The sequence below is a fragment of the Rattus rattus genome, chromosome 16, assembly GCF_011064425.1.
Source record: "Rattus rattus isolate New Zealand chromosome 16, Rrattus_CSIRO_v1, whole genome shotgun sequence".
In the NCBI taxonomy this organism is placed as follows: domain Eukaryota; kingdom Metazoa; phylum Chordata; class Mammalia; order Rodentia; family Muridae; genus Rattus; species Rattus rattus.
Window position 1 is genome coordinate 17,449,660 of NC_046169.1, and position 17,378 is coordinate 17,467,037.

Genomic DNA, 17,378 nt, shown 5'->3' on the forward strand with positions numbered 1-17,378 from the left:
CTTTCTCCCAAAGCGTTGACCACCAGCGACCGCGACCTTTCCGGGGGGGTTGGGGAAGGCACCCTTTAGGTGAGCTGCAGGGTCCTGAGGAGACCCTGCAGCGCCCCCTCGAGGCCGGGCCGCCGTAGGGTCGCAGCGCGGCCTGGGAGGGGGCTTGTGGCGGGGCGCGCGGGAAAAAGGGTGAGGGGTCGCGAGGGCCCCGGATGCCCGCGCTCGGGCTGTGGAGAGAGAGCGCGGCGCGCGCGCGTCAAGGCCGCCGCCGCCGCCGCTGCGTTTCCCTCAGGCTCTGGACTCCATGGCTGAGGCGGTGGCGGCGGCGGCGGCGCCGTGAGGAAGGAGTCCGCGTCCGCGGTGGCTGAGGCGGCGGCCGGCTCCAGGCCGGGTTTTGGCGCCCGCCCGCCTGCTGCCTCCTGGCGGCTCCTGAACTCCAGCCCCCTCTCTATCAGCCTCTCACTCCGTCTCAATATGTCTCAAGATGGCGGCCAATGTGGGATCGATGTTTCAATATTGGAAGCGCTTTGATTTACAGCAGCTGCAGGTCAGGCTTCTCGGCGCTCGGCCTCGCGCCCGGGGGGTGAGGGCTGCGGGCGGTCGCGGCCTCCCTCAGGAAGGAGGGTGACACTCCGGGCTGCCAGGGCCCTGGCGGGGGTGCTGAGGCGACGGGGGAAAGCAGGAGGGGGGTGCCGGGAGAAGAGCGGGGCCGAGTCGGCGACGAGTCCCTCGGGCTCCCCGGCTCTCATTGATCACTCGGCTTGATCAGAAATTGATCCTCTTTGTTCAATTCATCGATCAGCCCAAGATGGCGCCGGAGCCGCCAGCCGCCACCAACATCTTTGCCCCCCGGTGTCTGCCCCCTTCAACCCCGGAGGGTGTCTTCCTCCCCACCATCATCGCCATCATCATCCTCATCGTCCTCTCCGCCGCCGTCGCCGACCCCGCGCGCTGTCGTTGTCGCGGGACCCCGGTGGAGAGGAAGGGGGAGCGGCGGTCCCCCCCCCATGGGGGCTCAGTGGGAACTCGCGCGCGCTAAAGAGGGGGACGAGCCACGGGGTGGCTCTGGAGGGGTGGCGGGGTTGCAAAGAAGGGGAGCTTCGGGACGCTAGTCGCCCTCGCGCCAGTCACGTCCTTCCTTCCCCCCAGCTCAGCCCCGGCGTATTCCCGGGGAAAGTTTGTGGGGAGTTGCTGGTGGGGGGTGAAGCGCCTGTCTCTCGCTCTCTCTCTTTCCTCTGTCTCCTGGAGGAGAGAGTCGCGGACCGCCGCCGCCGCCGCCACTGCCCCGCCGGCGCGGCGGAGCTGGAGCTGGTGGCGCTGTGGTGCCGCCGGCTCCGGGGGAGGGTCAGATCGGCCACCGGCGGCTGGCGGCGGCGGCGGCGACGGCCAGGCTGGCGGGTGGCCCCTTGTCGTGGAGACGGCGGGTGGCTTGGAGCTCCTGGCTGCTCCTCGATCGGTCTCCTTGGGCCCAGCGGCCACCAATCTTTTTTCTACTACTCCCGTGAGGGATTGTCAACCGGTGTCGACCGGACCAGGGGAACGGCTACCCGGTGTGGCGGGTCCCTCCCCCACCCCGTTTGTTTACGTCCCGGGGCCAACCCGCAAGCCCCGCGCTCTTTTGTGTGTCTGCTGCGTGAAAGTGACTGCGGAGCTGGATCTGTCCCCCTTTTTTGCGCCCGGGGACTTCCCCGGGAAGGGGTTGTGGGGGAAGCTTTGGAAGGGAAAAACTTGGCTTGCGGGGGGGACACCGGTGGGTCGCGCAGAGTGTGGGATCGGCCCCGGAGAAGGGAGAAGGTGCGGGAGGAAGGCTGCAACTTTCCACCGAGCGCAGGCCGCTGCGTGACCCGGTCTCGGGGCGCTTTTCCTCCCGGGTCACCGATCGGTGCAGACAGACTTAGCTGCGCGTCTCAGGGACTTCCAGGGCTCCCCCCTCGGGGATCGGTCGCTTTCATCACTCCAGCCCCTCACTCTCTTTAGCGAAGGGGTGTGTTCTGTCCTCTTTGCAAAAGGGCCCCGGGAACTATGGAGCGCGCCTCAGGTCCGCTCCAAGCTGCCTTCTCCAACCCGGTTCTTGAAAGCAAAGCCCCGGGGGCCCCGCTGGACTGTAAGGAGACTGATTGTGGTTCCCCATCGCCTCGAGGGGATGGTATTGGGGCTTCCCAATCCGCGGCGGAGCTGCCTGCGTGTCCAGAGGATGCTATTCCGCCTGCCACTCCTCATCGGAACCAGCTGCTCGCCCTCGGGGTCCTCCCTGCTAGTGCTAGCCCCGCGTTCGCGGCGCCTGGACAGCCCCGGGATTCTGCCAGGTGGATGTTGTGCGTAGCCGGAGCCAAGTTGAAGGTGAGCGGCAAATGAGCCCTCAGAGCTTTGATCATTGGGGACATCAGAGATAGGGGACAGTCTTGTGGTCCATAGAGGCAGCCTTGCACTGTGGGGGAGGTGTGTGTGTGTGTGTGTGTGTGTGTGTGTGTGTGTGTGTGTGTGTGTGTGTGTGTGTGTGATATGTTCCATAACATCTCTAGGGAAACCGCCTTTGCTCCCAACTTTAAAGTGTACTTGAACGTGAACTTGAGTGAACTTTTCTAACCCAGAGGACTGGTGATACTTATTAACCCACAGCACCCTTAGGAGTCTGAAACAAACGAACTCCACCTGTAGGCCTGTAGGAAACGAAGCCGATTGGATTAAAACATCTATAAGTGGAGTGAAACAACTTTAACTGTGCTTGCTTTTTCTGCCCTTGCCTACGTGAGGACGATAAGGCAGACTCATACTCGTTATGAAATTTCCTCCCGTTTCTCTCTTGACTAGGAAGACTATGTGAAATATGTATTTCTGATAAGATTAAAGCTTAAAGAAGTTTGAGTATTTATTGACTAAAATGGATTACTCCATAGTCTATTGTGTAAATTAGATTCCTGAATGTAATGAACACAGCCGGATGGCATTTTTTGATTAATTGGTCTACCCTATTTTAGTAAAAATAGCTCCCTTTTACCATAATTTAATTCCTGTGCTTACTGTAAAACCCGTTGTGGAATTTTAAGAAACAAGCCTTAATTTTCACCCCCCGCCCCATGTGACATCCTAGTTTAATATCAGTAAAGTTCTTTTATTAAGCATTTCCAAGGAAGCCCAGAAAAATGATTTTGAGAGTTATTAGATTTTATGAATTGTTAGTGTCATCCCCTCACCCACAATGGATTAGCGTTGCTGGAGATCTTGAGGACATTTAAGCAAATGGCTTCATCGAAAGTTTTCCTTATGGTTGACATGAATGAACTTTATGTTGACCTTAAAGTAACAACAAACAAAACATTTTGTTTAAGCTCTGTTCTTGTTACAGAGCCTATTTCCTTTTGGTAGAGAATGGTTCGACCTTAGGTGTTTCAACTGCTTCTTGGATGGCAAGTTTGAAAGTTACTTGAATTTGGAGTGCCTAAGGTCACGTATGAGTCTGGGCTGCTCCTTTATCTGGAAATGGGTCCAGGGATTTTGAGTTGGTATCTGGTTGAGGTTCCTCTGTTCTCACCAGTGGGGAGTTGGAGAATTTTGGGTGAGTATTCTTTAGGTTAAACTGAGAGCTTAGTCTTGGATGAGTCTCATCTGGAGTGGCTTACGTCTTGGTAAGGAGCAGTAGGACCCTACGCTCCGGAGCGCCATGTTCTTATTCCCCTGCTTCTTGGGTCTTAAGACAACCTGGGAACATGGAGTGGATGTCTGCTCTTGAAGAGAGATTATGAGAACAGGCCTGTTTCCTTTCTCATCCCCAACCAAGACTTGTCTTGCAAAAAGTTAAGAGTGCCCTAGTGTTGCTAAGACGAGTTGAACAAGTTTTGATCCTGCCCAAGACTTGTAAAAACCAACTTTTTTTTTTTAAAAAGAGAAACACCATTGTATAAATTTATCTCTAAATACATGTTTGAAAAGAGGTATATATTTAACTCTTGGAACTTGTTTTCTGATTAGTGGAGCTCTGACTGTTGGGGATGGGGCCTGCCTGTGTCTGTATCCCTCTGGGGTCCTTTCAGTGTAGTATGACCTGTTCTTTAGTGAGAATCCTCTGCAAACGTGAACTTCAAAAATGTTCTTTCCTCAAGTCAGAAAACAAACTCAGTTTTTGCTGCAAGTCTATTTTCTCCCCTACACTTACTTCTGGAAGCGCTCACATTGGTGTTTGTATATGTGTTTCCTGCAGCCCAACACTGCTTCTTGTAATAAGTCTATAATTTTAATTAAAGTATCCTGCTTGGTTCCTTTGATAGGACAGTGAACAAACAAATGATGCAGGGCACGCTCCCGGTTTTTCTTTTCTTGTTTTTTTTTTTTTTTTTTAAATATAGGTGTCTTAAGAGCCTGGGTGTGGGAAGGGTTATTATCAGTTGCTCAAAGCTTTTGCCTGGGTGAAACCATTTTTTTTTTTTTTTTTTTTGAAAGGCACAAGTCAGTGCAAGGATGAAATAAATGCAGTAGCTCTTGATGGGGTTGAGTGCGTGGAAGCTGTTTGGCCTGTCTTCCGTCAGTCGGTCGGCACTCAGTTCTGTGTTGGAAAGGGGAACAACAGCTCTGTCTACCCAAGAATTACTCTCTCCCGATCCCCCTCAATGCCCTACGGTCTGGGCAACCCCGCTGAGCCCAGACATTTAAGTTTTAAAAGTCCCTTCTCGGTTGATAGTCAAGGAAGAAAAACCTACCAGTGTGTATGGGAGCTTTCCATTGATGCTCAGGGCTTCTCCTGAGGTTGTAGAAAAAACAAGGCCGGAGATAGAAGTCTCCATTCCACAGCGGGGTGAAAGGATAGGTTTGTTGGGGGACATTTGTATATTGTTTTAGGAGAAGTTTCGCCATATGAAAACCTTTCAGAGACAGGCTCCGTTTTTGCTCTTGGTTCCTTTTACAGTTTATGAAAATTTCATGTATCTTGCTGGGCCATAACATTAACGCCCAGTCAAAGCTACTGTAGTAAGTTATTCTGATATATAGGACTGTAAGTGACTCTAGGAATTATTTTAAATTTATTTGAAATTTTATACGTGGCTTTAAAGCATAGTTGCCCTTCCCAAGGAAAGTCTGATTTTTATTAGTCATCGGCAGCAGTAGAAATGTGTCTACCTCGTCCGTTTGTTTTGTCTGAAGCTCTGGGTTATTGCTGCCGCAGAGAGATAGTTTTGGTTTCAATTGAAATTCCCCTGCCTCTGATTGTTTAAACCAGACCCTTAATCTTATTTTAACATATTTTAACCATTCAAAAAAACCCTGGAAGACTTGTTTTGTGTAAGTAGCAAGCAAATGTAGTTTAAACACTCCAGCAATTCTGGTATCTAATTGGAAACAGGTGGGACTCTTGGACTCCTGCACATGAGTCTGACCGTAGCCAAGCGGAGGACACTCACTGCTGGTTATTCATTTTTGTTGGTGGTATTTGAAGCGGGGCCATAGCCTCTCCTTGCCCCATATACTACTCTTCACCTGGACATCCTAGTCATGTCTGAGAGAAAAAGGATTTCAGAAGCCGTAGTTGATCACATTGTTTTGTTTTGTTTTTCTGAGACAGAGTCTCTTTACATAGCCCTGGCTGTCCTGGAACTCATAGACCAGGCTGACCTCAAACTCAGAGATATGCCTTAGCTTACTAAGTGGTGGGGTTAAAGAAGGCATACATCACTACTTTTATTTTTTTTTTAACGAGAGAATAGTTTTGTGTTTTTATGATAACCTAATGGTTAGTGATTTAACTTCAATGACCAGTTACTTTACCTAAAGATCCTACACGTACAGATGGAGTCTCTTACGGAAAGCCTTAAGAAAATGAACTTGGTCTGGGATGCATTTCGCTAGTGTCTCCGTGCCACAGTCCCCTGAGAACTGTTTGACAGTCTTCCATTTCAGTTGTCGAGGGTGTGCTCCTGCAAGCCATTTGGTGGCCTTGACTTTCTATCTGACCGCCAGGTTCCCCTGTGTCTGTAGTTACCAGATTTTTCTAAGGATCATTGAGAGTTGTCGGTCTTGGTCATGTTTTGGCTTTTCTTAGTTGCACTGGGTTCTTACTTGCACTTTTAAGATTATTTATTAATTTAATGTTAGGATCTCTATAGTGCAAGCTGGCCTCACACACAGCCATCCTCCTCCTGCCTTGTCCTACCTCCCAGTGCTAACCTTACAGACTCGAACTACTGTGCTTAGCCCTCTCTTTCTTTTTGACCTGTATTCTGAGAAAGTTGGTGAGGAGAGTGTTGTTTGGCAGGTAAGGGCATATCCTTCAGGAAGGGACTTGGGATTGACAGAACCGGTGTTATTGGCCTCAGTGGTGCTGTACCCAGAATGTTTCTGAGTCCCCTAAAAGTGCTATGGTACACTGTTCATATTAAATGCTACAGTTTGAAAAAAAAAATGAAGGTGAACACAGGACCTCTTCAAGTTTTAATGCTCTGCCTGGTGTGGTGGTACACACACCTTTTATCCTGGCACTGAGCACGCACACAGCCTGAAGCAGGTGAATCTTAGAGTTTGTGGCTAGCCCAACCTATATAGTGAGCTCCAGTGAGACCCTATCTGAAAAACGGACAAAGATTTTTTTAGGCCTGTGGGTGGCGGGTAGATCGATTGCCTAGCATATGAGACTTAGAAGGTTCCACCCCAGCACTGAAAAAAGTTACAATAAATAAGAGACGTCAATTTCTTCATTTTCATCTGATTTTTTTTTTTTTTTTTTGGAGCTGGGGACCGAACCCAGGGCCTTGCGCATGCTAGGCAAGCGCTCTACCACTGAGCTAAATCCCCAGCCCCTTGATTTTTTTCTTTACTGTTGGAGGCCGCTGACATTTGGCAGGAGTTTTGTGTTTTATAGAGCCTTGGGCCATGGGAAATGGGGTAATAGAACTTGGGGTTGGTGGGGGGTGTCTTTCTATGAGAGGAAAGGTAATCAGACCAAAGGCTACTGGGAAGACACCCTGCAGAACAAGGAAGCAATAGCCATGCAGGAGAATCACACTGAGTGAAACTGACTAGGTCCTGCTTCCTTCCATTAAAGCGTGCTTGTAGCAGAGCCGGGAAAGCAGGCCACACCTTTCTAAGACACCCAAGTCTGCACCCTCCATTCACCCTTTGAAATCAAGGATGCTTTCAAGTGTTTGATTTATGCAGTTAATGCTGGAGGAAATTACTAGAGCTTAAGCTCTGGACTGCCAAGTAGCTGCTGCTTTTCACATTACCTTGAGCGACGATGTAGTTGTACTTGCTCAATAAGGGAATGCAGTTAACATTGTAAAAAGTTGCCCATGGTGGATTGCAAGGCATCCTGAGTTTGGTTAAGGGAGAAACAAATGGACAAATTAGTTCTTTTTTTAAGCGAATATTACAGAATTTTGAGCAGTAGAATGCGGATTGTACTGTCATTAAAATGTATCTGGGTGTTGACAGCTTCTATTTTTTATTTATTTATTTATTTATTTTTCTTTTTTTCGGGAGCTGGGGACCGAACCCAGGGCCTTGCGCTTGCTAGGCAAGCGCTCTACCACTGAGCTAAATCCCCAACCCCAACAGCTTCTATTTTTTAAGCTGGAAGAGGCCTCAGATCTGTCCACCCGGCATGTGACTGAAGTCAGAGCTTAGGACGTAGTGCAGTTTGGGGTCTGCTGCCTCACCAGGCTCTAGGTGCCACACCCAGCACCGTGGTGCTCACTCATAAATCCCCGTACTGGGGAGGTGGATGAGGGATGATCAGAAGTTCAGGGTTGTCCTTGAATACATAGAGTTTGGGAGCAGCCTGGGCTAAGTGAGTCCCTGACTGAAAAAGAAAAACATACGTTAGAGCCACAGCTCAAGAACTTTCCACGCCCTCCTGTAAGCAAGGTAGTGAGTGTTCTCTCAACTGGGCCTTTCTCCCTAATAAATTGTGACTTTTGTTTTCTAACATAATTTGATGGTTTTTTTTGTTTGTTTTGTTTTGTTTTTTTTGTTTTTTGTTTTTTTTTGTAATTTGATGTTTTAAAGATTCAAAACCACATGAACTCATTTTAAATGCTATTACTAGATTGTTCTCTTGGACCTCTGAGTACTTTGGTTTATTGCCATGTTTACTCTGTTAAAAAAAAAAAACGATTTGATGAAAGTTAGTAAAATGGGGCTGGGGAGACAGCTCCAGGAATAAGAGCCCTTGCTGTGAAGGCAAAGGGAACATAGTTTAAATCCTTAGCAACTATGCAAAAAGAGGGCATGGGAGCATGCCTGAACTCCAGATTATGGGAGAGGAGACAGGCTGATCCCCACGGTTCCCAAGTGAACCCAGCCAAACGATGAGTTTCAGGTTCAGCGTCTCAAAAATACGCTAGAGAGGGAGAGAGGAAGACACCTGCTGTGGTTCTGCAGTGCGTGTTGTGCAGAGGTGCTCGTCAAGACACACACACACACACACACACACACACACACACACACACACACACACACACATACACACACACCCAGGGTTTTTTTTTTAAGGTAGTAAATGACACAGAAAACTAACTATTATTTTAAAAGTTACATTTATTTGTTGTGCATGTGCTCAGAGGTAAGGCTAGAGGACAGCTTGGGAGTGAGGTCTCCTTCCACCCCGAGGTTCCCAGAGATGGAACTCAGGTGGTCAGGCTCATGGCATACGCCTTTATTGGCTGAACCGTGTTTTGGGGCCTGGAAGGCAAACTTGTTTTTCAAGAGCTGGGAGCTGCAAACCTCAGCAAGGCCTGGGGACTAATGGGTAAGGAAGGGCTACTGTGGAGCCGCCCTTAGCCTCCCCAGGCAGCCACAAGCACTGTCACCTTTGCCTGTCATTTCTTGCTCTGCTCCTGCCCTGCCCAGCCCGTCAACTTGTCGTCTTCCATGTTATGGCAACTGTTGGTTTTTTTAAACTAAGTATTTGTGGTACTTCTTTATTTTGAGATTTTTATAAGATAAGATGTAAATGAAAATTTAAATTACTACTTGAGGAGATTGGACATGACAAGTTTTTTCTTTTAATTGAGGCTTGGAAAGGATTTTGTTTTTTTTCCCCTTGGAGATGGCCGCATTCTTTTGCTCTGATCACTGTTTTCTTGCATCATTCCATAATGCTGGACAGATACTGGTGAAACAAATACATTAAAAAATTTTTTTATTATTAAATGTGTGAAGTGTGTGTGTGTGTGTGTGTGTGTGTGTGTGTGTGTGTGTATGCATGTGTATGTAGGACAACTTTAACTGGGGTGCTAGAGATCAAACTCAGGTCTTCAGGCTGTGTGACAAGTGCTTTTCACCACCTAAGGGGTCTTGCTGGCTTACTGCTTGCTTGCTTGCTTTCTTCCTTTCTTTCTTTCTTTCTTTTTTTCTTTCTTTCTTTCTCTCTTTCAAATATTTTGATCCTCCTCTCTCAGCTTCTTCAACATATCCCGCTAGGGTGTGCGGTCCTAACCAGCCATTTTATGTTTTGAGACAGGATTTCAGGCTGGCCTGGAACTGGTTATGTAGCCAAGAATGCCTTTGAACTCCTGATCTTCCTGCTTTTCCCTCCCAAGCGGTGATTATAGGGGAGAACCTCAACTCCAGGCTGTGCTTCCTTTCTGTTTTCCCCATGCTGGTTGCCCTAGAACTTGAACTGCACTGATTCCATGTTATATTGCTCTGGACTGCCTTCACCAGGAGCAGCCGGTGCTGCTCAGACCTTTTCAGTGGAAACAAACTAAAACAAAACAAAAACTATGTATCCCAGCACGCAGACCTTAAATTCTGAACAGACTGTAGTTACATTCTGTGAGGCTTTGAAACAGAAAATTGTGGCAATCGTGGCGGTGGGAGCCTTCACTCATGCCCGTGTCCAGACTCTCACAGACTGGCTTGCGCATTTCAGTTTTACCTCAGTTTCTTGCTTTCGCAACAGCCCGTGCTCTCATATCTTCTTGCCAAGTGGGGAGACAGGTTCAAGTTGGGATCATGTTTCTGCTCAGTAGGCAAGTGTGGGAATCCTAGAGTCAGACAGGAAGCCTGGCTGTTGCTAGATGCCTCTTCCAGGTGATGAGATGCACCACAGCCTTTGCCGTGAGCACAGGGGACCCGTGGGTGTCCGGGTGCTTTATCTGGCTCTCCCATGCCGCAGTGGTCCAGTGTCACCTGAAGCTGGCCATTCTAGAGGGAAGGAATTGCCTTTGTTTTCCACCCTTGTCCACTATTGTCTTCAACCCTGGCATCTATGGTTTGTCAGCACAATGTGGGATTGGGAAAGGGAGGATATTGCCAGTTATGGTTGAAGGTCATTGTCAGGGAGTTAGAAGTGGTTTGCAGTTGTTTTACATGGCTTCGTGTTGGTATGCAATTATGCTGTCATCCCATAGTTTGATGATACTTTAATGAAATCTTTGTGTGTGTGCATGTGCACACACATACAGGGTTTGGGGGTTGTTTATTGCTGGTGAGATCTTGTCTTTTCTAACACATATGACCTAAGTTTGTAATCTTCGCTTGTTTCAAAATTGTTCATTTGAAGCAGGTTGAAATCCACGGCATTCGGCTGCCAGATGAACCTTCTCAAACCATTGATTTCGTCCTGTTGTGCCTGTCCATAAACACCCAGCAAGCTTACTCTGGCATGGAATGGAGACCACATTCCCCAGGCTGGCAGACAGAACTTCTGATAGATGTCAGTCTTCACTGCACCCACACCTTTCATTCCAGCAGAGGCAAACCCAGAATCTTGCTGGTTTGTGGACATTGCTCCGTGAAGCTCCCTCTGGACGTCTGTCTGAGGCTTCAGCTTGATTGCATGCATTCCTTCCCTCCTGGAGGAGTGGCAGACTCCCTCCAGGAGGAAGCAGACTGAATGGCAAGGAGGAGGCTTTGACAGTGTGCCTGGGGCTGCAGCGGGCAAGGAAGGCCAAGTATGGCGGTGGGGGCTTCCTAGGAAACAGTTATTGGCGGCTGGGGGTCTCTGAACTCTCTTCAAAGTGCTGTCTTCTTTCTTTGGTGTATCTGATGGCTGCTGGGGCAGCATCCAGCCATCCTGACTTGTCTGGCACCTGCTGTCCACTTTTACTTCTACAGTACTCTCTGTCATACTCTCTCCTAGGGCTGTGCACAATTGGGAAACGTTGCCTGAGGGCCGTGGCCTCTTTCAGGGTTTGGCCTTTCCATGCTCTGCTGGGGATACTCAAGTAGTTAATTTTAGAATGCAAAGCTGATTTTCCCCCCCTTTGGTGCTGGTGATTGAACCCTGAGCCTTGCTAGGCTAACACTCCTACAAAACTACATTCCAATTGAGATCTGTTCTTAATATCATGGAAGTTAGGTCAGTTCTATTAAATGACTATACTTGGAAACCAACTGAAGGAATATGTTTGATTTGTATTCTTATTTATTAAATTCCTTCTTTGTACATGTTGATTCAGATCCATGTAGCCCACCTCCCCATACGGGGGATGGAACTCATGACCTCATGCACAGTCGGCAAACACTACCAACTGAGCTATGTCTTCAGCTCCCTAAAAATCCACTTAAAAAATGAAGTTGGATAGAACAGTTTTATGCTGCAGTTGTGTTGTCAAGTCTCCGTGCAGCCGGAGGGAGCGTGCCTCCTCTACTTGCCATCTAGTTGTTAGAACCCAGCAAATGTCTGAGCAAGCCTGGAGCCAGAAGTGCTCAGGTCTGGTGTCTGGGCCAGAGGAATGTGTTGTACCAGCCCATTCCCCAGAAGCTGTTGTGGGCTTGGCACCCGGCCAGCCCTGGTTCAGAGCAGCGGTCTTCATAGTCCACACTTTCTCTGTTTTTTCATTGCTCCAAGAAAGCACTACCTAGGATATTTCTGTGCTGGTGACATCATTGTCTGGCTGTACAAGCAAACATTTGCATGGATCTGCGGGAGCAAGGGTAGGAGGTGGGATCTGAGAGGAGCAGAATGGTTGAAGGGGTGTGAGCGCTCGGTAGGTACAGAGTGGAAGGAATGGGCCAGCAATTTCAGGCGTTGATTGGATGTCTGGGCAAAAGGTTGTTGCTGTGTACAGATAGATTGAGACCCAGAGTTCAGAGCCTATGGTAGATTTTTTTGGGGGGCTTTGGTTAATGCTCGAGAATTCTGCAGAATTGTGGGCTAGGAATACAGTTCAGCATAGAGCTTTTGCCTAGCATGTGGGAGGCCCAGGGGTTTGTTTAATCCCCAGTATGAAGGACACAAAGACAGAAAAACAGAGGGAAGAAGGGAAGGGGGAAGAGAGAGACAGAGACAGAGACAGAGACATGGCCCCCCCACTTTAACTTTCCCAGTTCTGAATCTAGGGGCTCCCAGGGCAGGTCAAAGGAATGAGAGGGAAGGGACAGGATGAGTTTATAAACTGTAGCCAGCATATGTCTGCTGGTGACAGGGCAGGGAGTTTATTTTTTCCCACTGCCAGCTCTCATTTCCTGGGCACTGGCACTAGTGGATCATGGCCTAGGCCCTTGGTTTATTCCATGGTATCTAGCTCTGTGGAGGATGTATAAATTCCACTGTGTAGGGAGAACTGCTCTTGGGTCCTCCTGTGGGCTGCCTGAGAAGAGTTCTGGGTTGTCTGGTTTACTAAGTAACTGGAGAGCGAAGTGGGGCCCGGTTGGGTTGCCCGACAGGGAGTGCTCTGTGGAACCTGGCCTTCCCTTGTCCTGAGACTAGATTCCCAACCTCAGGTAGACTTACCATTGCTTCGACCTTCCTAGCCTGCATACTTTCTCTGCACTTCCTCGTTAGCTGGGAGGAAGCACCATTGCACTCTTGCATGCAAACTTAATCTGATGTCTGGGGCTAAAAGGAGCCCTGTTTCCTCACTCACCAGTTCCATGTCCTCATCCAAGTGTATCTGCGCATAACATGTGGACACACAGCCATGCTGGATGAGTTTGGGAGAGGCCTTCACTGTGGAGCATCGAGGTGCTGGGAAGGGAGTTGCTGTTTGTACTGTGAGTGTTTAGCCCTGTGCTGGCCAGGGCCACCTCTTTCCCAGACCCTGGAAGTCAGACTGATGCAGTACCTGCTGTGGTGGCAGAGCCACTCGAGTCCTCCGATATCCTCAGGACAGCACCCCTTCAAGGGATCTGTTTTTGGCTTGCAGAAAGGGATGGTGTCCTATTTTGGATATTCAGTGACTTTCCGAGAACATTCTAGTATCCGTGACACTCCATACATCTTATTTTTCTTAGTGATTTATTACTGGGGACTGAGCTTTTGGATGACCGGATTCAGAAAATTATTAGTACAACTTTGCATGCCTGATGTACTTGACATTATTTGTGTGCATATGTGTATAGGAGAGTGCACAGGGCATACATAACATATATGTAGAGATAAGAGGACAACTTTTAGAAGTTGGTTCTTTTATTCTGCTATTTGGGTTCCAGGGAATTAAACTGGTTGTCATACTTGGCAGCAAGCACCTTTAATCTGGTGATCCATCCTGCAGACCTTGATTGGGATTGGGAATGACAGTGGTTTGTTATGAAATGATGAAGTTAAAGAAAAAATATAACTGAAAATTAAGAGAATATGCAAAAATATGTGTTGGTTTTGGAAATAATATAGTGTGTTTGAGTAAAATAATTTGTTTTGTCTGTGGGTCAACCTGTGTTTTCCACAGGTTTCTTGAGCTGTCCGTGTGTGTGTGTGTGTGTGTGTGTGTGTGTGTGTGTGTGTGTGTGTGTGTGTGTCTGTGTCTGTGTGTCTGTGCATGTGTGTCTGTGCATGTGTGTGTGCATGAGCGCACTCGGTATGTATGCACATGTGTGCAGCTACTTGTGGAAACTAAGTTACAGATTTGACTATCATTTCTAAGATATATACTTTTTTGTTTGTTGATTTTTGAGATAGTGTTTGTCTGTATAGTCCTGATTGTCCTAGAACTCACTCTGTAGACCAGGCTAGCCTCAAACTCAGAGATGTACTTGTTTCTGCCTCTGGAGTGCTTGGGATTAAAGGTGCTATCACGCCTGGCCGACACCTTGGTTTCTGAGACAGGATCTCTCACTGGTTGGATCTCACCAAGCAGGCTGGTTGGCCTGGGAGCCTCAGGGTTCCTCCTGTCTTCATCTCTCCAGCACTGGGATTACAGGCAGCTGCACTCACATGGCTTTTTTATGTGGTTCTAGGGATCAGACTTGGGCTCCCATGCTTGGACAGTGAGCACTTTCTTAACTGATCCATCTGTGCAGCTCTCCGCTCACTTCTTGAGTGTGTCTCATAGTGTCTGGCTGCCTCAGATCTTTTTCAACATGAAGTAAGCCCCTGTTCTGCTTTTGGAGAACTCTCAAGGCAGAGTATTCCTGTGCACCGGGCTGAGGGGCGGTGCTTCTGAAGAATGGGCCCTGCCTCTTTGTCCACCACTTGCTTAGTCAGTATTCAGAACATCCTGCTTCTGTGCTGGGCTGGGCTATGTTCCGGAACCACTCAGGAGCCTACTTTCTTGTAGGTGAGACAGGAAACAGGTGAAGAACTGAATGGCAGCCTGTGGGCACCTAGGGTTTCAGGGACAAATGGAGCAGGGCCTGAGCACAGCCCCATGAAGACCTGGAGAAACAACCGATTTCTAAATTGAAGACAGATAATTGAAGGCTTAGATTCGCATTGCAAAATATTCTTCCAGAAGCTCCATGTGTAGGATGAACCATAGCAAGGATAGATGGGCAGCGAGGAATTGAAGTGGGAGGTTGTGTGTGGTGATGTCATACTCCCCAGGAGATAAGAGGGAGGGCCCATCCCAGATTGAATGTACCCAAATTTGCCATTTTGGGAGAGACCAGGACGGAAATGGGACAGATGAGTGGCTTTTTACCAGGATGCCATTTGGGCCTAAAAACCGAGCTTGGGTAATGGCATCTGTGAGGGAATGGTCTTCAGTGTTACACTGACACTGAGCATCCTGTGTCCACAGTGTTTGGGTACAGGTTATAAGTTCTTTCAGAGATGGGTCCTTATGATACCCAACTGGCTGGCTGCCACAGGCTTATTCAAAACAGGTGTGGTGATGGGCTCTGCTTCAGCCTTGGCTGTGAGTCAGACATGCGGGGAGTCAGCCTGGAGTTTCATTCATCCCTATTTGCTTTTTGTTGGTAATCCTGTGTAATTCCCTGGTTTCATGATGTAATTCTAATGGAATTAAACTTGAACACTTCAAAAATTATGTAATTAATTGTGTTCAGCTTCAATTACAGTGACTAATTATAATGATACCTGGTGGCAAGTCAGGTACATACTGGTGGGGGGTTTGTGCCTGCTAGGTATCAGGACAGACACTTGCTGGCAGGCATTGCAGCAACGGCACCAAGGCTGCCTGGCTGGCTATGGCTTCTCCGGCCCCTCCTTGGGATAGCTCCACTGGTGGGCATGCAGAGAGGGAGGTGATGACAGGCCCAGAAGGGAAAGGCTGTTTTAGGATGAGGTTGATATAAAGGACTACAGCTCTGAACTGAAAGCAAGTGGCAGGGTGACCCAGGAAGCTAAGGCCGTGTTCAGGGATCCTGTTTGCCTGGAGAGTAAGGGCGGGTGCATGCAAGTGCACTTGAAGATTCCAGAATTGGGAACACAACTAAAGGAGGAGGAGACTGCATGAGAGTTACTTTGGCATGAGGGGAAGAAGACAGAAGTCAAGTGTAAAAATGTCCCTGTGGTACCGTTTGCAGGAGGACAAGGTGAAGGCCTTAGGGTATAGAAACAGAACTGTTAGACCTCATAACACAGCCCTGAGTTTGCAGACTTTAGAAAACCCCCCTTTGCTGGCTGGGGATGCAGCTCATGGGTCGAGTTATTGCCTCAAGCTCACAAAGCAAGCCCTAGGTTCCATCCCCAGCACCACACAAATGAGTGCGATGGTGTGTGCCTATAAGCCTAGCTCTAGGGAGACAGGGTCAGAAGTTCAAGGTTATTTGTGATTATTTAGTAACCTGGAAGCCAGCCTGTGCTACAGGAGACCTGTCTTAAAAACAAAAACAAGGAGACAAACCTGTCTTTTGAAAAGTTCTGCTTTATGTGAGAACGAGGGTCTCTTTCTTGTTAAGGGTCCCTTCACACCAATTGACTCTCCCTGGTAAAGCCAAGCATTTGCCAATCCCTGTGATATGAGATGCGGAATTGTCCCTGAAGGGGCATGCTGTATTTGTGGTGACCCAGCGGTCTTCCTTGCTCAGCTGCCTGCTTGATGAATGAATCTGCCACCATCTTCTTCCTGGGAGTGTCTGAAGTTGACTCTACACAAAGCACCTGGGTGGCCCTCAGTGCCTGGTGCTGTGTTTTTGAGAACTGCTTCCTGCTTAGGGCATTTTCTTAGAAGGTTCTGCTGCAGCCCAGTGTCTTGCTGTGGTCCCTATTCCACATGAAAGAGCCCCACATCTCCAAACTCTGGCTGAGTCCGAAGTTTCAGTTAGGCCCATCTATCAGCCCGGATGTATTATGTGGTTTGGATCATTGAGGGGATAGTGGAGCTTGCACACATAAGGGGTACACAACCATGTTGAGAAGTTACTGCGGGCTGGGGGAAGCTGCTTGTTAAGCACTCTTATAATATGCAATAGGCCCTGAGTTTTCATCCCCATCACTGCAAAAGTTAATGCAGAAAACTTAGAAAGTGTTCTGAGAATCTTTAAAAGAAACAGACAGCTATCTTTCGGAAGGATGATTTGAAGAAATATTTCTTTTTTCTCTTTTCTGCCCTGTTAACTTGGAGAGACTGGCCTTCTTATCTCGAACTCACTGTGTTACCAAGGGTTGCCTTGTATTTGGGATCCTCCTGCTTCTACCTTAAGTACTGGGATTACTGCTGGCCAGTGAGCCCCAAGGAGTCTCCTCCTCCACCCCCATTCTGAGTTTGAGGCTTTGTGCCCGCTTGCCAGGTTTTACTTTGGTGCTGAGGGTTGAACTCAGGTCCTCACACCTGCCCCGCAAGCACTTTACTGAGCTCTCTCCCTGGCCCCTGTGCACACGTTTTTGTGTGAATGCATACATTTATGTTTCTTAGGTACACTTTTAGTACAAGTGTCAAAGTCTCCAGTGACAAGTTTAACCTGAGTCTGTGACTTTGGGGCATCTTGGGTGACTCTTCTTTCCGAGGTGCATATTTTAGCACCTGGCCTGCTCTTTGTTCTTCTATCTTGGCCTGGTTTTCAACCCTCTTGATCTGCTCCTGCAACCTTCCCCCAGACACCCCCTCCTGCACCCCTACCCAACCCCAACTGCTACTGCTGGCAAGTTGATTGTGTGGAAACAGCTGGGGGAACAATTTGGGACGGGAGTACATTTCTCTAGTTCTTTCACATAGCCTGCCCACCATTATGGATACCCCTGTACCCCTATACCCCATCCACCATCATCCTCTAGAGCCAAGCTTAAGTCTTGTAGGGCTGGCTCAGGTGCTGGCACGGCACTCTGGGTTTCA

The 17,378-nt window shown here is 48.5% G+C and overlaps 1 protein-coding gene across 9 annotated transcripts in view; it reads left to right on the forward strand.

Moving 5' to 3' along the window:
- Positions 1-221: 221 nt before the first annotated feature.
- Positions 222-17,378, forward strand: part of Cux1 (cut like homeobox 1) — a 320,437-nt gene continuing 303,280 nt past the window's right edge. For 2 of the 9 annotated variants that reach the window (XM_032886317.1, XM_032886318.1), the window contains exon 1: positions 314-538. In XM_032886317.1, the coding sequence (XP_032742208.1) occupies positions 476-538 (63 nt within the window). In that variant the 5' untranslated portion in view covers positions 314-475. Of the gene's footprint in view, positions 539-1,327; positions 2,332-17,378 lie in introns of those variants that run through there. The other 7 variants (XM_032886315.1, XM_032886316.1, XM_032886312.1 and 4 more) reach the window with 6 other exon arrangements.